We start from the raw sequence: 22,150 nt of genomic DNA, 5'->3' as shown, positions 1-22,150 counted from the left end.
TTGATAGGGAGGGAAGCCACATCATCTTGTTACAAACCTCTTCTCCATTACATAAAAGAGATGTGATACCGCTGTCCTTTATTCTGACATTATGACAATAATGCTGAGAAAGCCTGTACCACCTGTTACTTGTAGAGCACTAACAGTTTAGGAGGTGATTTGACAACAGTTCTCACTTCTCTCAAAACTCTGCCTGGAAGATATTTTTTAATCTTCCTTTTATAAATGAGGAACGTAGGCTCTGAAAGTTTAAGTTAGTGGGAAGAAACATACAGGCACTCACATGCCTGTTCTCACATTTCTGTTCTCTACCTAGCACTTTGTACAGAAAAATAGTGGTTGAGAAAAGATGTGCCTCAACAAGGAACACTGTAGCCATCTAGAAACGGCTTCTGGTAAACCATTATGAATAAGAATGAGAAGACAACTTCATTTGTTAGAAAAAATTTAAAACGTCTTTTTAGTTACAATGATGATATAAGAATGATGGCGTAAAGCCATGTTATCAAATGCTGAAAATAAAAGAATAGGCATATTACAGTGTCTGTCCTTAAACATTCATTTGCACATTGGCTTCTAAGGCACATTAACAATATAGCCCAGTATTTCCTAGGTAATATTGCCAATCTAGTAAACAATTTTGCATAGGCAAACAGTAGTTCTGTTTCACTTCACCTACTTTCAATGGTAGGAAATCCTGACTTTCATTCAAAACAGCTAAAAATTGTCACCCAATTTCCACTACAAAATTTTGCAGAGAAACCACAAGGCTTCCTCTTATACTGATATTTACAACACTGGAACTGTCCTTCACAGTCTGCTGTGAATAGACAGACTCATTCTTACTCTCCTTTTAAAAAGAAGTATGTGATATTTTGCCATACTATCCGTAAGACTAAGATTTATAAGAAGTGAATGAAAACCAAAATTACATTAAGTCCTTTTTCCTTCATATTGTGCTAAAAGAAGCAGACTTGATAGTTGCTATTTTATTTGTAGGTTTATGCTTTTTAGCTAAAATCTGATCAAATATAAAGTTTATCTGGTTACAAATTCATGAGCATTACTCTGATGTGTTATCTTTACCAAAGACAAAACATACAAGTAAAACAACCTTTATTTTTAAGAAAGCACTTAAAACTAAAGACACTGCATCTTACTTGCTTTCGGGAGTTAAGTAGACAGCCACAGTATCCCTCAAAGCACAGATTTCAAGTCTTGCCTGAAGATGGGAAAAGGACAAAGATATAACAGGAAAACGAGTTAATTACCATATATAAACAAGTCCTGAGAGGAGCTGTCTCCAGCCTACTTGTCATCCGACAGGGCTGGCATAATAACACCGTATTGACTACCTGTTGTGAATAGGTACTACAAAATTTCCTTTTCCTGCAAGTTAGCTTGTAGTCCAGGATGACTATGCGAATGCAGGGAGCTAGATTTCTTGTCATGAAAAGTACAAACCCTACAAGGACTTTCCAGTGATCTGTGTTTATTATCTAACCAGTCATTTTTCATTTAGTTTGGTTGTGAAAGGAATGGAACTCTGACACACTGCCCCTGAAAGGCTGCCCCACGCAGAGTTAAGGACATGGTGTGGCTTCTTCACCCCTGTGCCCTTCCAGGCATACTGCCCTAATCTCAAAAGCTAAACTCCTCTCTACAGATTCAACGCAATCCCTACTAAAATCACAGCTGCCTTTTCTTTAATGGAAATTGATAAGTTGATGATTTGACACATTTTCTATTCATATGAAAATGCTAGGAACTCCGAATAGCCAAACAATCTTGAAAAACAGTAACAGATTCAGAGGACTCATACTTTCTAATTTCAAACTTACTACAAAGCCACACTAATCAACACAGTGTGATATGGCATATGGATGGATACACACATCTCTGGGGCAGAGCTGGGAACTTAGAAATAAACAACCCTTACATTTATAATCCATTGATTTTCAACAACGGTGCCAAGACCATTCAATGGGCAAAGAATAGTCTCTTCAACGAATGGTGCTGGGACAAGTGGATATACACAGGCAGAAGAATAATGAAGGTGGATTCATTCCTAAACACAAAAGCTAACTCAAAAATGGATCACAGACCTACCTAAAAGTATGAAATTCTTAGAAGAAAATAAGAGTAAATGCTTGTGACCTTGGACTAGGGAACCCTTCTCAGAATGCCAAAAGTACGCAACAAAAAGAAAACCCTCAGATAAACTGGCTTCTGTCAAAATTAAAAACGTTTGTGCTACCAAATCAAAGAATGAGATACTACTTCACACCCACTGGGATGGCTACAATCAATAAGACAGACAATAACCAGCACTGGCAAGCAAGTGGAGAAAATGGAACCCTCATAAATGGCTGGTGGGACGGTAATATGAGGCAGTCCCTTTGGAAACAGTCTGGCAGTTCCCCAGATGATTAAACACTGAGTAACTGTATGTATAACCTAGAAATTCCACTCCTTGATTTATACTTGAGAGGCATGAAAATATATGTCCATGGGAATGTTCACAGAAATATTTACATCAGCCAAAAAGTGGGAAAAACTCAAATGTCCATCAATGGATAGAATGTGCTATTTTATACAATGGTATAATAATTCATTGGTACTGTACACGCTACAATACAGATGAACCCTGAAACATTATGCTCAGTGGAAGAAGCCAGTCACAAAAGGCTGGCTTGGAATTATTCCATTTGTATGAAATTCTCAGAGCAGACAAATCCTAGAGACAGAAAGCTGATTAGAGGTTTTGTTTAGTGAAGATGTTGGGGGGTGGAGGTGGGAGAGAAATGGTCAGAGTGATGCTAACAGGTCTGAAATCTCTGGGAATGATAAAATTCTCTAAAACTGATTATGGTGACAATTTCAGAGCTCTGTGAATATACTAAAAAATCACTGAATTGTATACTTTTTATAAAATTGTATGGTACACAAAATCTGCATAAAATGTTTAAGAAAACAAAGCTAACCTAAAGTTTTCACTTCCATCAAGCTTGAAGAAGTATGATCTGACCTATGAAGCAAGTTTCCCTGGTGCGGGAGCAGAGCCTCTGATAATGAGGTGGCTTCTGTGTACAGGGCTTGCCTCTTTGAGGAGGTGAGCACAGTGGGAGACACCCACGGAGTGTTTAATAGAAACTGCCCCCACTCTCAGGGAGTGGACCAACTGTAAAACAAGGTCTTTCCTGTTCATTAGAAATTCTGTAAGCAAGCTGGACAAAAACTGATGTATGTCAGCTAAAGTACACTCGATGACTTTTTCTGGCTGGAAAGCAATTGTTTCAATTGTTCATTGCTTTAGAAGCCTGGAGAACAGTTTGTAACTAGAAAGTTACAAATGCTAGAAAGTATGACAATTTCTGCCTCTATTGTTTCTATTTTAGGATAGGTATGAACAGACCTGCCAGGAAAACATCTAAGAGAAAAAAATAAGTCAGAACTTTCAGCTGAATATTTTAGGAGAAAAATTGAATCACTGTAAAACTAGTCTTTAAGGTAGAAATTTTATTCAATCAGACCAATAGGGTATATATATTTTTAAAGACACTATTAAAATTTGCTTTAATACTTCTTTTGGGAAAAACATACCACACTTTTAGTGAATGACCACAAACATTTTACAGTAGTAGTAGGCTATTATTTTTAATATTGTGCCATGAATTCATAGGGAAAATGTTCCTATAGCTCAGGGAGGGAGGCACCTTGCCATTGAATGTGACAAAGCGTTGCATGACTATTGTGCCATGAATTCATGGGGAAGAGGTTCCAGCACTTTATATCACTGTTACATGGGGTCTGTTGGTTCTCCTGTGTGCTATGCTGTACACCTATGATGCCATGAATTCATGGGGAATACATAAGTTCCAGCACCTACCATCATGGTTCCATTGGTTCTCCTGTGTGCTATGTTATATGCCTATTATGCCATGAATTCATGGGGAATGGGTTCCAGGAGCTTAGGCTCCTTTCTGTTGATTCTCACAAAGTGGGCTTCTCTGGGTGGAGCAGGCTGGTGCTTCAGTTGAACCCAGGTACCTCTCTCTTTGGCTTCCTTTTTTTTTTTTCTGATCATTTTCTCTTTCCTTTTTTTTTTTTTTTTTGAGACAGTCTCATTATGTCACCTTCGGTAGAGTGCTGTGGTATCAAAGCTCACAGCTACCTCCAACTCTTAGGCTTAAATGATTCTCTTACCTCAGCCTCCCAATGATCATTTTCCTTTATGCATTTCAGGAAGCTATCTCTGCTCTTAAGAGTGCATAATATGCTCCATACAAATATTAATCCTCTTGGCAAAAATCTTGCCCTTAGCTTGTTTGTTTACAACAATGCCAACAGCATGCTGGGTAACACTGTAGACCTTCCAGTTTTGCCATGGTAACATCTGTGTGGCATGCCTTTTTGAACAGTACCCATTCTATTGATGTCTACAATATCTCCTTTCTTGTAGATTCTCATATATATGTCGCCAAAGAAACAGCTCCATGTTTTCGAAAAGGCCTAGAGAACATGTATCGGGTGCCTCTCTTCTTTTCCTTTGTGTTTGTCATTTTTGGTGAATTACTGGAAGATGACATCTCCTGCAATAGGGTATTTTAATTGACCTATGAATTATGCCAATTATAAAAAAAAACTGTGGCTATTTATATAACACATATAAAATTGAAATCCAGAAAATATCATGCCAAAAAAATCATCAAATTGTCACTCTCTTCTGTGAACTGGCTCTCCGGAGGGTTCTGGGAATCAGCACTGTACACGTACATTATCAAAGATTAACCTGCTGTCCCTCTTAGTTATCTGCTTCAAAGAAAGAGGCTCTTACAGTCATTCTTAAAGGGCGAAGGTGAAGATGGGGGCTTGGACTCAAATGAATTTTTTACAAATGCCTGGCTAGTTCTAGGAGGTATCAGAATATCAGAGAATGGAACAATTATGATATCCACTAATCTCTCGAACATGTGTACACGGAAAAAGCTCTCCAGCTGATTCTGATATCTCTTTCCAACCTTTCCCTGCTAGCTTTGAGAGGGATTTACCCATTCGATAAATGGATGACAGAGGCAATTTTTGGAGAGGACAGACTTTGTTATAATTCCAATATCACTGGGCCCACTGTAGCTCCTGCGACTTTAATTCAGCTTCTGTATTGCACAATTTACACTACTCATCTCCTGTGATGGAATCATGACCTTTCAGTCTTAACTATAATATCAAAGGACTGATCAATCAAATTTTTAGAGAAAACTGGTAGTAAATGGAAATATAACAAGTTTTTTTAAACAGATTTCCCCAACCAGATTAACAAATGCTCTCCATTCCCAAGACTAATATGTATTTTATCATGAAAAATTTCAAATGTATGGAGACTTTGAAAGAATTTTATAGTGAACACCTGTATACCCACCGACTATGTCATTAACATTAATTGCACTGACAGTCTACCCATGAACGTATAGTACTGCTTTGAGATATTTCAGCATGCGTATTATTAACAAATAATTAAGTCCATTATTAAGTCCATTATTAACTAATAATTAATAATTAGTCCACTAAAGTGGACTATTTGTGTCAGTTCTTTTTACTTTTCTTGAGTTAAAGTTTATATACTACCAAATGGGCAAATCTCAAAGGGCACCATTTGGTGAGTCTTGGCTGATTCATATACCTCTGTAATAAAAACCCACATCAGGGTGCACAGCCATCCCTGTGAAGTTCTCTCATGCTCTTCCCAGTTAATCGCACCATTGATTAGTTTTATCCATTCTAGAACTTATGTAGATTAAAGCTATAGGGTATACATATGTTTTCATGTAAGGCTTTCTTCGGTTTGGCATAATGCTCCTGAGATTCGCCAGGTTGAATCAGTAATCGGTTCTCTGCAATGCTGAAGGGTATTTTGTTTTATGACTATATTGTAGTTTGTTCCTTTATTCTATTATGGACACCTGGGCTGTTGCTAGTTTTTGGCTATTATGAATAAAACAGTTATAAGCATTTGGTACTGTCAGTCTTTAGTTTTCTTTTCCTGATGGATGCGTATCCTATTTAGTGTTGATTTTCACTGCTAACTAATGAAGTTGACCACCAGGTACTGATTGGCCATGCTTACTCTTTTGGAATCTAATTAACATGTATGCTAGACCTTTTCACATAGTCCTAGGAGTCCTTGGAGCTCTGTTTATTTATCTACTTTTACCATTTATTCTTTTCTCTGTTATTCATATTGGATAATTTCTATTGGTCTATAAGTTCGCTGATTTTTTCCTTTGTCTTCTCCATCTAGTAGATTTTTTAAAAATCATACATTATATTTTTACATTCCCAAAATTTCCATTTAGTTTCTTTTTTTAGGATTTCTGTTTCTCTGAGATTTCCTTCCTATCCATTCATTAGGAGCATATTCTCCTTTACATTTTCCACAAAGAGTGGAAAATTCACCTAAGTGTCATTTCCTCCAGAATCTGCTCATTAATTGAATACATCTAAGTATTTAAATACTTAATTGAATACATCTAAGTTAAAAATCCTTGCCCGCTAATTCCAATAACTGGGTCATCTTAAGGTTGGTCTCGGTTGATTGTCTTTCCTATCAGGAGTGAGTCGATGGACACTTGGGCTGCTTCCATGACTTGGCAATTATAAATTGGGCTGCAATAAACATTGTGCTGCAAATATCTTTGTTGTTGTTTTTGGTCTTCTGGATATACTCCTGGTAGAGGAATTGCAGGATTCATGTAAGCATTCCAAATTGTATATAAAATCAGCACATTTTACCCCATAAATGCATTAATGTACACAGTTATGATTTAAGAAGAAAAAAAGTGAGTCATGTTTTCCTGTTTTGTTTGTCTATTTCAATTGAATTTTAATTAAATTAAACTTGTAACCTGGACATTGTGAATGTTATGTTGTGGAGACCTTGGATTCTGCAATTTGCCTCTAAAGGCTGTTGATCTTTGTTTATTTTAGCAAGCAATTCATTTATTCGGACGTAAACTGAAAACTTCTGGCTCTTGGGTAGCAGTTCCCTTTAGCTGTAGCCTGGGCGGGATGCAGTGCAATTTGGCCACACATAAACGTCTAAGGGGCCAGCCAGAGTATACACAGAATCTGTGGCTCTTACTCTTTACGCTCTGGGATGCCTCCCTCACTCACTTTTCTGTAGTAGCTGCCCCCAAACCTATTCGTCAAGACAGAAAGAGGGAAGATTTTGTTTTGGGGTTTTAGAACCCACTCCCTCGCCCCCTGGGCCTGCCTTCCGGCTAAAATCCACAAAGAGTGGAAAATTCACCTAAGTGTCATTTCCTCCAGAATCTGCTCGTTAATGGGTGATAGTATCTTCAGGTTTTTAAAAAATCAATTTAAAATATTCTTATTTTTAGAAATTATTCAAGTTCGTAGTTGTCTGTGGAAGCACGGACATGTAGGAGATTCCCCACCCATCACTGGAAGCAGAACTGCCACTGCTTTTTAAACACCCTCTAAGTGCTCCCAGGGCCTGGGGAGCACACGGGCAGGCCACTCTTCCACGCGCCTGCGTGCCTTGGTGCCTGCCAGGTGGCTTATCCGTGTGCCAACAATCAACTGGTTACAGCAGTTAAGCCTGTTGTAATTATATGATTTAAACAAAAGAGATAGTTATTTGTTGTTTGTATGCAAACAGCACTGAGTGTTTTGGAAAGACTTATTAAATGTAAGTTGCTAAAAATTTCCTGTGGAATTGAACATAGAGAAGATAACTATGAAAAAAATAAAAATCATAAAAACATTTGCAGACATCTGCATTCAGACAGGTTCACAGGAGTTTTTAAGGTTTTGTTCTCCTTTGAAGAAATGGAAACTCTGGAACTTGTAGACAATGACTTACGGGGTCTGGCTTATGCAAGAAAAAATATGTACATCTCTAATCAGTAGATCCATTATTTTAAAACAACCTGTCTGTATAGCATAAGATTGATGACTAAAAATACATTTATAGGCTTTAAATAAAAGTTCAGCATGAAATGGAATGTTTTTGGTACCTGTAACGCTCCATTTTTGCTGAAGGATGAAACGCACTGCATCAGTCGGCTTAGCTCTTCAGAAACGGCTTCTACCACCTTTGATAGTACCCGAGGCACCAATTCTTTGGAAACAGTGAACACCTGGTGGAAGGTTTAAAATAAGAAATGGGGCTTTTTACTAACTTGAATTTGTTAATAAAGCGACATTCAAAACAAAAAAGATTTGCAGGTTTTCTAAGTCCAGAGTTATTTTTTAAAAGTCCAAAGTTATGAATGAAGATATGGACACACTTAAACTGTATTAACTGATGACCAACAAAAAATTCTCCTGAAAATCCAATATTGGCAAATACAATTTTGAAAGGCATTGTTGATGTTAACAAAGATTTTTTTGGAGATTTCTTCTTCCTCTTGCCCCTTTCACAAGAAAGAAATATGATCTCTAAATATGAAATTATGGAAATAAAAACATACTGGGTCTCTATTTCACCACAATTAAAAAAATACTGGGTCAGACTCTTCTTAGAACATGACAAATGTTATTTCTTATGGGGTACACAATTCTGTATTAGATGACAAGCTTCTCAATTTCACTGTATGCTGTACCAAATATGTATTTCATTTTATCTGACTTACAGAATTATTTTCAAACTTCAAAGTTTGATACTTTCAAACTGAGAGTTATTATAGTTGGAGATTTAGTGAAACAGTTTAGTCTTGTGATTTATAAATTAAAGTAAATCATGTTTTCTTTTTAAGCTTTTCCTTTCTTCAGACTGGGCCACTAGTATTAAATATGTTGGTCGACCTGAACATAATTTAAGTGTTCGAGAAAATTTCTGGCAATTTAACATTGTGTGGCAAATAGTAAATATGAATGAAATTCTGCTTTCCGACACTGGGCTAAACTATCTTTTAGTTTAGGGGGCTGGACAAGCCTAATATTTATAAATAATCTCATGGTGCTTGATAATGGACATTAATAAAAGCTGCCTCATTAGGAATCAGCATCACTGTAACAGTTCCCACAGACCTCCTAGTTCCTCTGCCCACCTGCCACAGAAATGCGTCCATTGAATGACGATTTCATTTTAGGCTCTAATTTTTATAGGAAGCTAACATATGAAAAGCATTGTAATATTTTTGATAAAATCGCAGTTTAAAATATTGCTTCTTATAAAAAAGATCCATGTGATAAACTCCTGCTTGAGTTAAATCTAACAAAAACTTAATTCTATAAAGGAATGTTATGCTTCGCTTTCACTAAGAACTGAACACTGTTATGTACTATAGTTCTTCTTTCTGCTTTAGGTGCTTCCGACTTGGAACTAAATTCAGGAAACAGCATTATCTTTATTCTTTCGTCACTCTTTGGTTTTAGTTTTAGTTATCCAAGTTCTTTCAGTTTACCTGATGACCTCAAATACTTTCAGAAGGAGGAGGTGGCATAATCCTAAAAACACCTCTATTGGATGCATAGTGCTTAAGAGGCACTCAACCAACTGTGGAAATCAAATAACAGTAATCCCTTTGCTCTGCTCTATTTTACCTGGTCACCTGTCAGTCTGCGAGCCACAGCCGCCCGAAAGTGTTGGCAAAGCAGTGAGTAATGCATCGTGAAATTACTGAATGAAAACAGGCAGTCATCATGGTGATTATGGTGTCTGCTCTGGACTTGACTTTCGGTGTTCCTCAGAACAGTTCTCTCCTTGTCGTTAAGGATGTTAACTTAACGACATGACTGTGAAGCTGGAGATGATAATGCTTCAAGTGAGGGCAAGTTTTCATATGAACCAGAGGAGTACCATCTATGTGAACCTAAGTCAACCACTGACAGGAAACCATGCATCTGCTTCCCAGCTGCAGCTGCCCGCGAGATTCTCTTTCTAACCAGCTTGTACCTTTCTGGAATCCCAACTGCTGTGAGCCACCGCACTGCTACAGGAATGAGACACCAGTGCTTATCTGTATACTCACTTAAAAAGGTTAATGCACTTTCCAAGGCAATGGATTTAGCACTCTTCAAAGGAAAGACACCCTTTCCGTCTGCTTTGTCTTTACCTCTCAAATACTAATAAATTTAGTTTTAATGATCAGAGAAACATGTACAATTTCAGAAAAAAAGACAGTTAAACATATACATGACAGAGAAAGAGAGGGGTGGGGGTGGAGAGAGGAGGAAGGAGGGAGGGAAGGAGCGAGAAAGAGTCCAGGCCTGCAGGAGAGAAAGCCTAGTTGTGTTTTATTTATATCTAACATATATTTGGAAGAGAAAAAAAGACCACCATAAAAGTCATCAAATTTGTGTCTTTCTTTTTTTCCAGTTATCTATATCTCTTAGGAACATGTAATGATAGCTTACCTCTGCATGCACGGCAATTATATTCACCAATGCTTCTTTTAAATAGTTTCTGACACCTGAAATCAAGATGGGGGAGGGAAACAGGCATTTAGTGGAGATGGGAGTTCCCCGCCCCTGCTGGAGCTACTGTACCCTGTGCACTGCCTGAGTTTTCTGAGGAGAAACAGAAAGTAACACCACCACTGTCTATTTCCTTTTGAGAACCAAATGGTGAAAGGATTATTTTTGTATGAGTCAAAAAACAAACAAACAAAAAAAAACATTGAATTAGTTAGGAGCTTTCTTCATTGTTTTTCATTCCTGTCACTGTTTATGCTCTTTGTAACCCGTGGTCAGTTGTCCTCAAACATTTTAAAATGACATTTTAAAATATCTTTCAATTTCTTCACACACACACACACACAAAATGCAGAGGACAAAAGGATGTTTAATAACAATTCTAAGACTCACGTTAAATATCTACATGGCCTGTTGTTGCCAAAGGTGAAAGTCAAGTTACTATGCAGAATCACTATTTTAATCTCAAGAATCGCTTTTAGGAAAAATGTGTCACAAAATCACATGGAATCTGATTTGATAAAGCAAGTTTAAACCTGGACAAAACAAAAGATTTCAGATTTTAGGAACAGGATTAATGAACATCACTTTGCTGAAACACAGGCACACACAAGATTTAAAAGCATAAGGTCTGGAGTCAGACCATATGGAATCAAGCCCTATTTCAGTACCTACTAGGTGTGACTTTTGGAAAGACAAGTGTGCACCTCCGTTTTCTCGCCTATCAAATGAGTACAGTAAGTATCACGTTACAGAGGATTAAAGGAGATAAAGCATGCACTAGGTCCTGGTATTCACAGTGCTCAGTAAGAGCTTTCATTACCATTACTTTGCAAGGAAAAAAAACATAAAATTAAAATGTTGCTTTACTGTAACTCCAAAACAATTACTTCCACTTGGAGTGGAACATTTCAGAATACCTTCCAGAGTTAACTGCACACACCGAAAATACCTTCTCTACAGAACAGGGAAACTTCTGTGTTATGATTAGCATGGACTTCAACAGTAATAATATGAAGGATTAATCTTCCTCCAGGATCTCATCCACACTATTGGTTATTTAGGAAAGTTGAGACAGAGACCAAGAACTATAATTAACTCTTTGAAGTAGCATTTGCAGATTCTAAATACTTAGCTAGTTTTTGATTCTGTCACATACTATGGTGTGTAAATAGTGTTTTTCTTTTGAGGAGCCAATTTCTTATATTCATTCATTTGGGAAAAGAAAGTTCAGGTGTTATTAATCCTATTTTGCTGTAGGAATGGCTGAGAAAGGTGAATGAAAAGTAATTAAATATAATCCAGAAATTAAGTGATTCTTTCTGAGGAAGAAAAGGCTAATTGCAAGGTAAGCTGTCTTATCTGGAAGGCAGTAGAGAGCAGAAGAAGCCTATTACAAGTGAAAGAGAAATTAAGTAACTTGCACTGAGGACCAGAGCAGCTCTCTTCCTGCGGGAGGAAAGCCATACAGACCACAGAGATGTCCCCAGACTGCTCCCTGCTGCAGTCAGGCACAAGGGGCCCGGGTCTCCTTCACGGGGCAGCAGGGGTGAGCCACCACTGTGCTCGGGCTGAGCCTTTACACCACAATACCCTGGGAGATCAGCTCACATGGATATGTATGTAACAGGAAAAATATACTAAACACATGAAGTACCAAAAACATGAGAACAATATTAGGCCAATGATGCTCTAAAGATCTGAGTTTTAAAAATCCAACAGCCTCTGCTCTCAGCAAGAACTGGGGTCCTATCAGTTTTACTGTAAGTATAAACGTCAGGGGTTTGGGTTCTAACAAAGATGACCGAAATTGTGAGGCCAGTTTCTGACTTTTAAAATTCCTCAGTGTAAAAGGGAAAAGCGGAGACAGAGTGCTGACTAAAAAGCAGAAAATTAAGCTTAGAATGAAGCAAGGCGGTGTCACTTCAGGGTGCTGTAAACTCAACTCTGACCCTAATAGGAAAAGTATTTCCTGGCAAGACTCCCCCTCACCGCTTGGTCTAAACATTACTAACAAAATACCTTGTATATCTAAATTCTAGAGACTAAGCTGTGAATAGTAAGAATAAAAGCACAGGATAATTTCAACCAAAATGAGCATATTTTTGATGATAGAAAATTTGAAAAAAAGCAAGCTTCCTATTTAGGTTGAAGTGTTTTCATGCAGATAATAAGATTGTAAGGAGCTAATGTGGTTAACTTTGGAGAAAGAAAATTTTTTATTTCTTATAGATTTTATCTTTATCAATAGGAAAACAGGAAAAAGTTTCCTTCTTTTCTCACCCAAACTACAAACAACTGCTTCATTATCAAAAACTGTGGAAATATTAGAAAAAGAGAAGGGAAAAACTTTGGTCCTAGGGATGGACAGAAATAGGGCTCTTAGTCAAACCACAAGTTAGGCCAGTAGGGTTCAAAGACAAGGTGTGAAACTGGACACATGAAATACCATTCTAATCTCCTGAAGCAATGCGTATGCTCAAGTCGTAACTTCATACAAATTTTAAAGATGTAAAAAGAAATAAATTGTTGATTGCCTTTCTTGGGCACTAAGTCCTCCAAGCAGAACGTGAGCATCTCCAGCATGTATTCAGTCATTAACAATCTGACCTGCAAATACGTGCAGGATGGTTACATGGAAGGATTGTATGGATATTGTATAGGAAATCTTTGTGCCTCAATTTAAAGTAATTTGTAAGACGTTCAGTTGCTATCCTTATTTTGTAAAGTTCCTAAATAGATAAAGAACAGTTATTTGGATAGGGGGAGAGAAAGTCAGGTTCACGGACCTAGAGACTACACTGGTGTCCCACGCCTAGGAAACTGGTAAGACCTCAGTGGTGTTCCCAGTGAAGAATTTCGATTCCTTTTTCTCTTCTCTTGTGCCCACAGCAGTGGAGCAGCACAGCTTTCCCCTGCCTTCCTTCCTAGCCTGTCCTGCGGGCACCCAGGGCCACAGCAGGGCTTTCAGACACACTCTTAAAACATGGTGCTCCATAAACTTCTTGGTTTGAACTGCCTGTCCAGTTTTTTGTTTTAAAATGTTGCTCCAAATTCCAAGCGTGGGAGGATGTCCACTCTTTCAAACACTTGTACCCCAAACCTGTGATGGGCCAGGCACCATGGACGGCAGCTCCCCTGTCTCCCCACAGCAAGTAGGCAGCCACATGCTTTCTAAGCAAGGACATGGACATCCACACACTGCAAGCTGACCGAGACCATACCAGGGCTGAGGGACATGAAGGGAGTCTGGCCTGTGGCCTCAGTCTCTTCCTTCAACAGGAGGGTTGGATAAGGAGGGCAAGACAGAGGCTGTAAGAACTGCTGAGGAAGATGTGCCAGAGAAGGCGCCTGGAGCTGTCAGGGAAGAGCAGGTTGGGTGTGCTGTCAAAGCAGCTGAGGCCTTGCAGTGGTAGAATGAAGCACAGTTGGTCTCAAAGGACCTTGGCCATGGCACCTGGGGGCAGGACCAGAATTCAAGTTTTATTTACGGAACTATTTTCAAGTCCATGACTGTTAATTTTGGTCATATATGTTCTCTTCCACTGAATTTTATCCTGATTTTACTATTACTAACATGATGGGCTGAGAATTCCTTTTAAGTTCATTGACGTGATCTTGAACACTTGGGATCTAAATCCTGTCTTCCTATACACTAATTGTATGACCTCACACAGCTAAGTTCACCTTTCAGACAACTGCCTGCCTGCTCTGCAGAATGCAGAGATGACAATATGTGTATTTGTTGTGCTAACTAAACTGCTGCAGAATGTATGTAGGTGTATTTGTCATTCTCCCAACATCTGCTGTGAATCTATTGCATGTCAGGCACCTGGTGGTATATGAAAGTGATCACAACAGACATGACCCCCCATCCTGCAGAGGAAGTAGCACAAGTGTGTTTTCTTAAAGTATAATAGTTGACTAAAAGGCAAGATAACTTAAAACTCACTAACTTCTCTTTCTGAAACACCCGGTACATACACTTGGACAGTGCAGTGCTGTCAGAACGGTCGTCTAGCTATAGCAGACCTTCGCTGCAGGTTCAGTTTGAGTGGCATAAAGAATTGCTTAACAGTTGAATTTGCATATAAGAACATGACAGCAGCAAAAAAACCCGGACGCAACATCAAATGTGACTGTGAAGTGCTAGAACAGGGAAGGTTTGTCTTTGACAATGCTCTTGCTTGGTTTGCTTTCACGCAAAGTTCTCTAAGTTGGAATTTTGGTGGAATTCTTTTGTCATACTTTGTTTTGATTTAGAAAAGATTGCCTGAATATGTCTTGCATGCCAGGAATGGTCAGGGAAGACCTTGTTCCTGTAGTAATATCTAAGCCATGCCCTGGAGGACCCAGGGGGACACAGGCAGAATCAGATGATGACCTCAAATACATTACTAACTAATCAGTCACCTTTTGGCAAGTTTCCAATCTGCTCTGATTTGTAACTTTTTCCTTTATGAAAAAGAGATAACATTTATTAAATGAAATACTCTAAGAGGCTAGGGATACATCTGGCAGACAGACGGCAGCCAACAAATGGGAAGTGTCAGGACTGATCTGGTACCGGCCCCGCCTTCCTCAGTGCTGCAGGTGGGTCACTCCTCACCTCGGAAGTGTCAGGACTGATCTGGTACCGGCCCCGCCTTCCTCAGTGCTGCAGGTGGGTCACTCCTCACCTTGGAAGTGTCAGGACTGATCTGGTACCGGCCCCACCTTCCTCAGTGCTGCAGGTGGGTCACCCCTCACCTTGGAAGTGTCAGGACTGATCTGGTACCGGCCCCACCTTCCTCGGTGCTGCAGGTGGGTCACCCCTCACCTCGGAAGTGTCAGGACTGATCTGGTACCGGCCCCACCTTCCTCGGTGCTACAGGTGGGTCACCCCTCACCTCGGAAGTGTCAGGACTGATCTGGTACCGGCCCCACCTTCCTCGGTGCTGCAGGTGGGTCACTCCTCACCTCGGAAGTGTCAGGACTGATCTGGTACCGGCCCCACCTTCCTCGGTGCTGCAGGTAGGTCACCCCTCACCTCCTTTTGGAGCACTGTGTGCCCTGGCCCCATTACCTGTGTAACTACCTGATTAACATCTGTCTCCCCTGGACCGAACATTCCACCAGAGTAGGTATAATCTATCATTTTTTTATCTTTGTATCCTCAGCACCCATCACAGAGGCTGGCACATAGTTAAAAAAAAGTTCATGTTTATTTAATATTTATGCTCAAAATATTCATGAATGCTCAAAAATGTGTTCAAAAGTATTAGTTAACAAAGGAATAAAAGGCAGCAAAGACTATGAAGTCTGACAATTAAGTTCACAAATCAGTTCTAGAAAAAGTGCTACATACCTCACGCTGAGTATCACTATGGTCACCTTTGAAGTAGTCTCCTTGGGAAGCTTTTTCCAAAATTCTGGTGACCATCAGAGCTGTCATCATATGAGGTCTGACAGTGAAGTCTGAGAACTGCCACCGTGCACTCATGTTGGCAGCACTGTATAAACAACTTGGCAAGGTTTCATAACTTTGGTATATCAGTGTCTCACAGCTGTGTCTGTGTGGACGTGTGCTGGTGTTTTGCTGAGTAGTGTTCATTGTTGTTGTTTCATGTTTTTGTGTCCCATATAATGATAGTTCTGATGGCCATTCCAGGAAAAAAGTTCCAAAATTGCTTTGAAGGGTGGACTCGGCACTGGCATTGATGCACAGCTTCCCAAGGGGAATGCTTTGAAGGTGACTGTAGTGATCCTGAGCAGTGAGGTATGCAGCACTTTTTCTGGGATGAGTTTGCAAAATTAACTGTTAATTGTCCGTCTTGCTTACTACTAAGATGTGCTTAGTAAACACCTAAACAAGTTCATAAGTGAATACAGTAGTGAATAAATAAATCAGAAAACAACTTAAATAAGAGTTAAATAAGAGTCTTTAGCATCCACAGTTAGAAGATACTTGAGCCATCCACTACAAAGGTAAGGTAAGTACCACAGGCTACACGAGAAGTAGGTATTCTGTGGTAGCGCATGCTCCTTTTCCTAGGAATTTGGAGAACAAAGAGTCCTTTTGAAATTAAGCATAAGAATCCATGTGAAAAATAAAGTCAAATAAAGTATTATAGAATAGAATACCATACTGCTTAGGCTAAATCTATTTGCTTAATAAATATGCTTTATTTTTCTAGTTATATAATTAAGCTAATGGCTTATCTCAAATGATAAATCATTAAGTATCTGCCAAAGGCTCACGATGTGCTGGACAGTTAAGAATGAATGTAGAGGGGCACCGTGAGTCTGGGGAGATAGGACTCCAGGCATCTCTGGCTGGTGGGAACTGCCTATCATCACTCCTATGAGGATACAGGGAGTCAGCGAGAGACTTCTGGACCCCAAGAGGAGGACTAAAACAGTGGAAAACCGGCAAGTGGTCGCGTGTGTTCAACCCGTCTAAACCCGCCCACAACTTCCACAGGCACAAGAACTTAAAGAGCAAGAGGAAGTGAAAGGAAAATTAGGGCAAGGAAACAGATAAAAGAAATCACTCATGAGGAAGAATCAGCAGAAAACTCCAGGCAACATGAAGAACCAGTCCAGAACAACCCCGCCAAGGGACCATGAGGTAGCTACTGCAGAGGATTCCACCTATACAGAAATGTTAGGAATGACAGAAAGGGAATTTAGAATACACATGTTGAAAACAATGAAAGAAATGATGGAAACAATGAAGGAAACTGCTAATAAAGTGGAAAATAACCAAAAGGAAATCCAAAAACAGAATCAAATCAGAGATGAACGATATGAAGAATATAAAAAGGATATAGCAGAGCTGAAGGAAATGAAACAGTCAATCAGGGAACTTAAAGATGTAATGGAAAGTATCAGCAACAGGTTAGACCATGCAGAAGAAAGAATTTCAGAGGTAGAAGACAAAGTTTTTGAGATAACTCAGATAGTAAAAGAGGCAGAAAAGAAGAGAGAGAAAGCAGAACGTTCACTGTCAGAATTATGGGACTTTATGAAACGTTCCAACATACGAGTTATAGGAATTCCAGAAGGGGAAGAAGAATGCCCCAGAGGAATGGAAGCCATACTAGAGAATATTATAAAAGAAAATTTCCCAAACATCACCAAAGATTCTGACACACTGCTTTCAGAGGGCTATCGGACCCCAGGTCGCCTCAACTCTAACCGAGCTTCTCCAAGACACATTGTAATGAACCTGTCCAAAGTCAAGACAAAAGAAAAGATTCTGCAAGCTGCCAGGAGTAAGCGCCAGTTGACCTACAGGGGCAAATCCATCAGAGTGACCTCAGACTTCTCTAATGAAACTTTCCAAGCAAGAAGACAATGGTCATCTACCTTTAATCTACTTAAACAGAACAATTTTCAGCCCAGAATTCTGTACCCTGCTAAGCTAAGCTTCAAAATTGATGGAGAAATCAAATCATTTACGGATATACAAACATTGAGGAAATTCACCACAACAAGACCAGCTCTACAGGGAATACTTCAACCTGTTCTGCACACTGACCACCACAATGGATCAGCAGCAAAGTAAGAACTCAGAAATCAAAGGACAGAACATAACCTCCACACTGATGCAAAAGATAAAAGTAAGCAATGGACTCTCACCAAATAAGACGAATAGAATACTACCACACTTATCAATTATCTCCATAAATGTTAATGGCTTGAATTCCCCACTGAAGAGACATAGATTGGCTGACTGGATTAAAAAACACAAGCCATCCATTTGCTGTCTGCAAGAAACACACCTGGCTTCAAAAGACAAATTAAAGCTCCGAGTCAAGGGTTGGAAGACAATTTTTCAGGCAAATGGAATTCAGAAGAAAAGAGGAGTTGCAATCTTATTTTCAGATACATGTGGATTTAAAGCAACTAAAGTCAAAAAAGACAAAGATGGTCACTTTATATTGGTCAAGGGAAAACTACAACAAGAAGACATTTCAATTCTAAATATCTATGCACCAAATTTAAATGCTCCCAGATTCTTGAAACAGACCTTACTCAGTCTGAGCAATATGATATCTGATAATACCATCATAACAGGGGACTTTAACACACCTCTTACAGAGCTGGACAGATCCTCTAATCAGAAATTAAACAAAGATATAAGAGATTTAAATGAGACCCTAGAACAATTATGCTTGATGGACGCATATAGAACACTCCACCCCAAAGATAAAGAATATACATTCTTCTCATCACCCCATGGAACATTCTCCAAAATTGATCATATCCTGGGACACAAAACAAATATCAACAGAATCAAAAGAATTGAAATTTTACCTTGTATCTTTTCAGACCATAAGGCACTAAAGGTGGAACTCAACTCTAACAAAAATGCTCGACCCCATCCAAAGGCATGGAAATTAAACAATCTTCTGTTGAATAACAGATGGGTGAAGGAAGAAATCAAACAGGAAATCACTAACTTCCTTAAGCATAACAACAATGAAGACACAAGCTACCAAAACCTGTGGGATACTGCAAAAGCAGTTTTGAGAGGAAAATTCATCGCTTTAGATGCCTACATTCGAAAAACAGACAGAGAGCACATCAACAATCTCACAAGAGACCTTATGGAATTGGAAAAAGAAGAACAATCTAAGCCTAAACTCAGTAGAAGAAAAGAAATCTCCAAAATCAAATCAGAGATCAATGAAATTGAAAACAAAAGAATCATTCAGAAAATTAATGAAACAAGGAGTTGGTTTTTTGAAAAAATAAATAAAATAGATAAACCATTGGCCAGACTAACTAGAAATAGAAAAGTAAAATCTCTAGTAACCTCAATCAGAAATGATAAAGGGGAAATAACAACTGATCCCACAGAGATACAAGAGATCATCTCTGAATACTACCAGAAACTGTATGCCCAGAAATTTGACAATGTGAAGGAAATGGATCAATATTTGGAATCACACCCTCTCCCTAGACTTGGCCAGGAAGAAATAGACCTCCTGAACAGACCAATTTCAAGCACTGAGATCAAAGAAACAATAAAAAAGCTTCCAACTAAAAAATGCCCTGGTCCAGATGGCTTCACTCCAGAATTCTATCAAACCTTCAAGGAAGAGCTTATTCCTGTACTGCAGAAATTATTCCAAATAATTGAGGAAGAAGGAATCTTCCCCAACACATTCTATGAAGCAAACATCACCCTGATACCAAAACCAGGAAAAGACCCAAACAAAAAGGAGAATTTCAGACCAATCTCACTCATGAATATAGATGGAAAAATTCTCAACAAAATCCTAGCCAATAGATTACAGCTTATCATCAAAAAAGTCATTCATCATGATCAAGCAGGCTTCATCCCAGGGATGCAAGGCTGGTTCAACATACGCAAGTCCATAAACGTTATCCACCATATTAACAGAGGCAAAAATAAAGATCACATGATCCTCTCAATAGATGCAGAAAAAGCATTTGATAAAATCCAGCATCCTTTTCTAATTAGAACACTGAAGAGTATAGGCATAGGTGGCACATTTCTAAAACTGATTGAAGCTATCTATGACAAACCCACAGCCAATATTTTACTGAATGGAGTAAAACTGAAAGCTTTTCCTCTTAGAACTGGAACCAGACAAGGTTGTCCTCTGTCACCTTTACTATTCAACATAGTGCTGGAAGTTCTAGCCAATACAATTAGGCAAGACAAGGAAATAAAGGGAATCCAAATGGGAGCAGAGGAGGTCAAACTCTCCCTCTTTGCTGACGACATGATCTTATACTTAGAGAACCCCAAAGACTCAACCACAAGACTCCTAGAAGTCATCAAAAAATACAGTAATGTTTCAGGATATAAAATCAATGTCCACAAGTCAGTAGCCTTTGTATACACCAATAACAGTCAAGAGGAGAAGCTAATTAAGGACACAACTCCCTTCACCATAGTTTCAAAGAAAATGAAATACCTAGGAATATACCTAACGAAGGAGGTGAAGGACCTCTATAAAGAAAACTATGAACTCCTCAGAAAGGAAATAGCAGAGGATATTAACAAATGGAAGAACATACCATGCTCATGGATGGGAAGAATCAACATTGTTAAAATGTCTATACTTCCCAAAGCAATCTACCTATTCAATGCCATTCCTATCAAAGTACCTACATCGTACTTTCAAGATTTGGAAAAAATGATTCTGCGTTTTGTATGGAACCGGAAAAAACCCCGTATAGCTAAGGCAGTTCTTAGTAACAAAAATAAAGCTGGGGGCATCAGCATACCAGATTTTAGTCTGTACTACAAAGCCATAGTGCTCAAGACAGCTTGGTACTGGCACAAAAACAGAGACATAGACACTTGGAATCAAATTGAACACCAAGAAATGAAACTAACATCTTACAACCACCTAATCTTCGATAAACCAAACAAGAACTTACCTTGGGGGAAAGACTCCCTATTCAATAAATGGTGTTGGGAGAATTGGATGTCTGCGTGTAAAAGACTGAAACTGGACCCACACCTTTCCCCACTCACAAAAATTGATTCAAGATGGATAAAGGACTTAAATTTAAGGCACGAAACAATAAAAATCCTCAAAGAAAGCATAGGAAAAACACTGGAAGATATTGGCCTGGGGGAAGACTTCATGAAGAAGACTGCCATGACAATTGCAACAACAACAAAAATAAACAAATGGGACTTCATTAAACTGAAAAGCTTCTGTACAGCTAAGGTGACGATAACCAAAGCAAAGAGACAACCCACACAATGGGAAAGGATATTTGCATATTTTCAATCAGACAAAAGCTTGATAACCAGGATCTATAGAGAACTCAAATTAATCCACATGAAAAAAGCCAACAATCCCTTATATCAATGGGCAAGAGACATGAATAGAACTTTCTCTAAAGACGACAGACGAATGGCTAACAAACACATGAAAAAATGTTCATCATCTCTATATATTAGAGAAATGCAAATCAAAACATCCCTGAGATATCATCTAACCCCAGAGAGAATGGCCCACATCACAAAATCTCAAAACTGCAGATGCTGGCGTGGATGTGGAGAGAAGGGAACACTTTTACACTGCTGGTGGGACTGCAAACTAGTACAACCTTTCTGGAAGGAAGTATGGAGAAACCTCAAAGCACTCAACCTAGACCTCCCATTCGATCCTGCAATCCCATTACTGGGCATCTACCCAGAAGGAAAAAAATCCTTTTATCATAAGGACACTTGTACTAGACTGTTTATTGCAGCTCAATTTACAATCGCCAAAATGTGGAAACAGCCTAAATGCCCACCAACCCAGGAATGGATTAACAAGCTGTGGTATATGTATACCATGGAATACTATTCAGCCATTAAAAAAAATGGAGACTTTACATCCTTCGTATTAACCTGGATGGAAGTGGAAGACATTATTCTTAGTAAAGCATTACAAGAATGGAGAAGCATGAATCCTATGTACTCAATCTTGATATGAGGACAATTAATGACAATTAAGGTTATGGGGGGGGGAAGCAGAAAGAGAGAGGGAGGGAGTGGGGTGGGGCCTTAGTGTGTGTCACACTTTATGGGGGCAGGACATGATTGCAAGAGGGACTTTACCTAGCAATTGCAATCAGTGTAACTGGCTTATTGTACCCTCAATGAATCCCCAACAATAAAAAAAAAAAAAAAGAAAAAAAAAAAAAAAAAAAAAAAAAAAAAAAAAAAAAAAAAAAAAGAATGAATGTAGAT

At 38.8% G+C, this 22,150-nt stretch overlaps 1 protein-coding gene across 8 annotated transcripts in view; it reads right to left on the bottom strand.

Annotated features, from left to right (window-relative positions):
* Window positions 1-22,150, bottom strand: part of EXOC2 (exocyst complex component 2) — a 221,781-nt gene that overhangs the window by 6,682 nt on the left and 192,949 nt on the right. For all 8 annotated transcript variants that reach the window (XM_053602529.1, XM_053602530.1, XM_053602531.1 and 5 more), the window contains 3 exons: window positions 10,381-10,436; window positions 8,037-8,159; window positions 1,161-1,222 (listed from right to left, as the gene is read on the bottom strand). In XM_053602529.1, the coding sequence (XP_053458504.1) occupies window positions 1,161-1,222; window positions 8,037-8,159; window positions 10,381-10,436 (241 nt within the window). The remainder of the gene's footprint in view (window positions 1-1,160; window positions 1,223-8,036; window positions 8,160-10,380; window positions 10,437-22,150) is intronic.

Source organism: Nycticebus coucang, chromosome 9, assembly GCF_027406575.1.
Source record: "Nycticebus coucang isolate mNycCou1 chromosome 9, mNycCou1.pri, whole genome shotgun sequence".
Lineage (NCBI taxonomy): Eukaryota > Metazoa > Chordata > Mammalia > Primates > Lorisidae > Nycticebus > Nycticebus coucang.
Note: the sequence above shows the minus strand (reverse complement) of the source record. Positions and strands in the feature narration are given on the sequence as shown.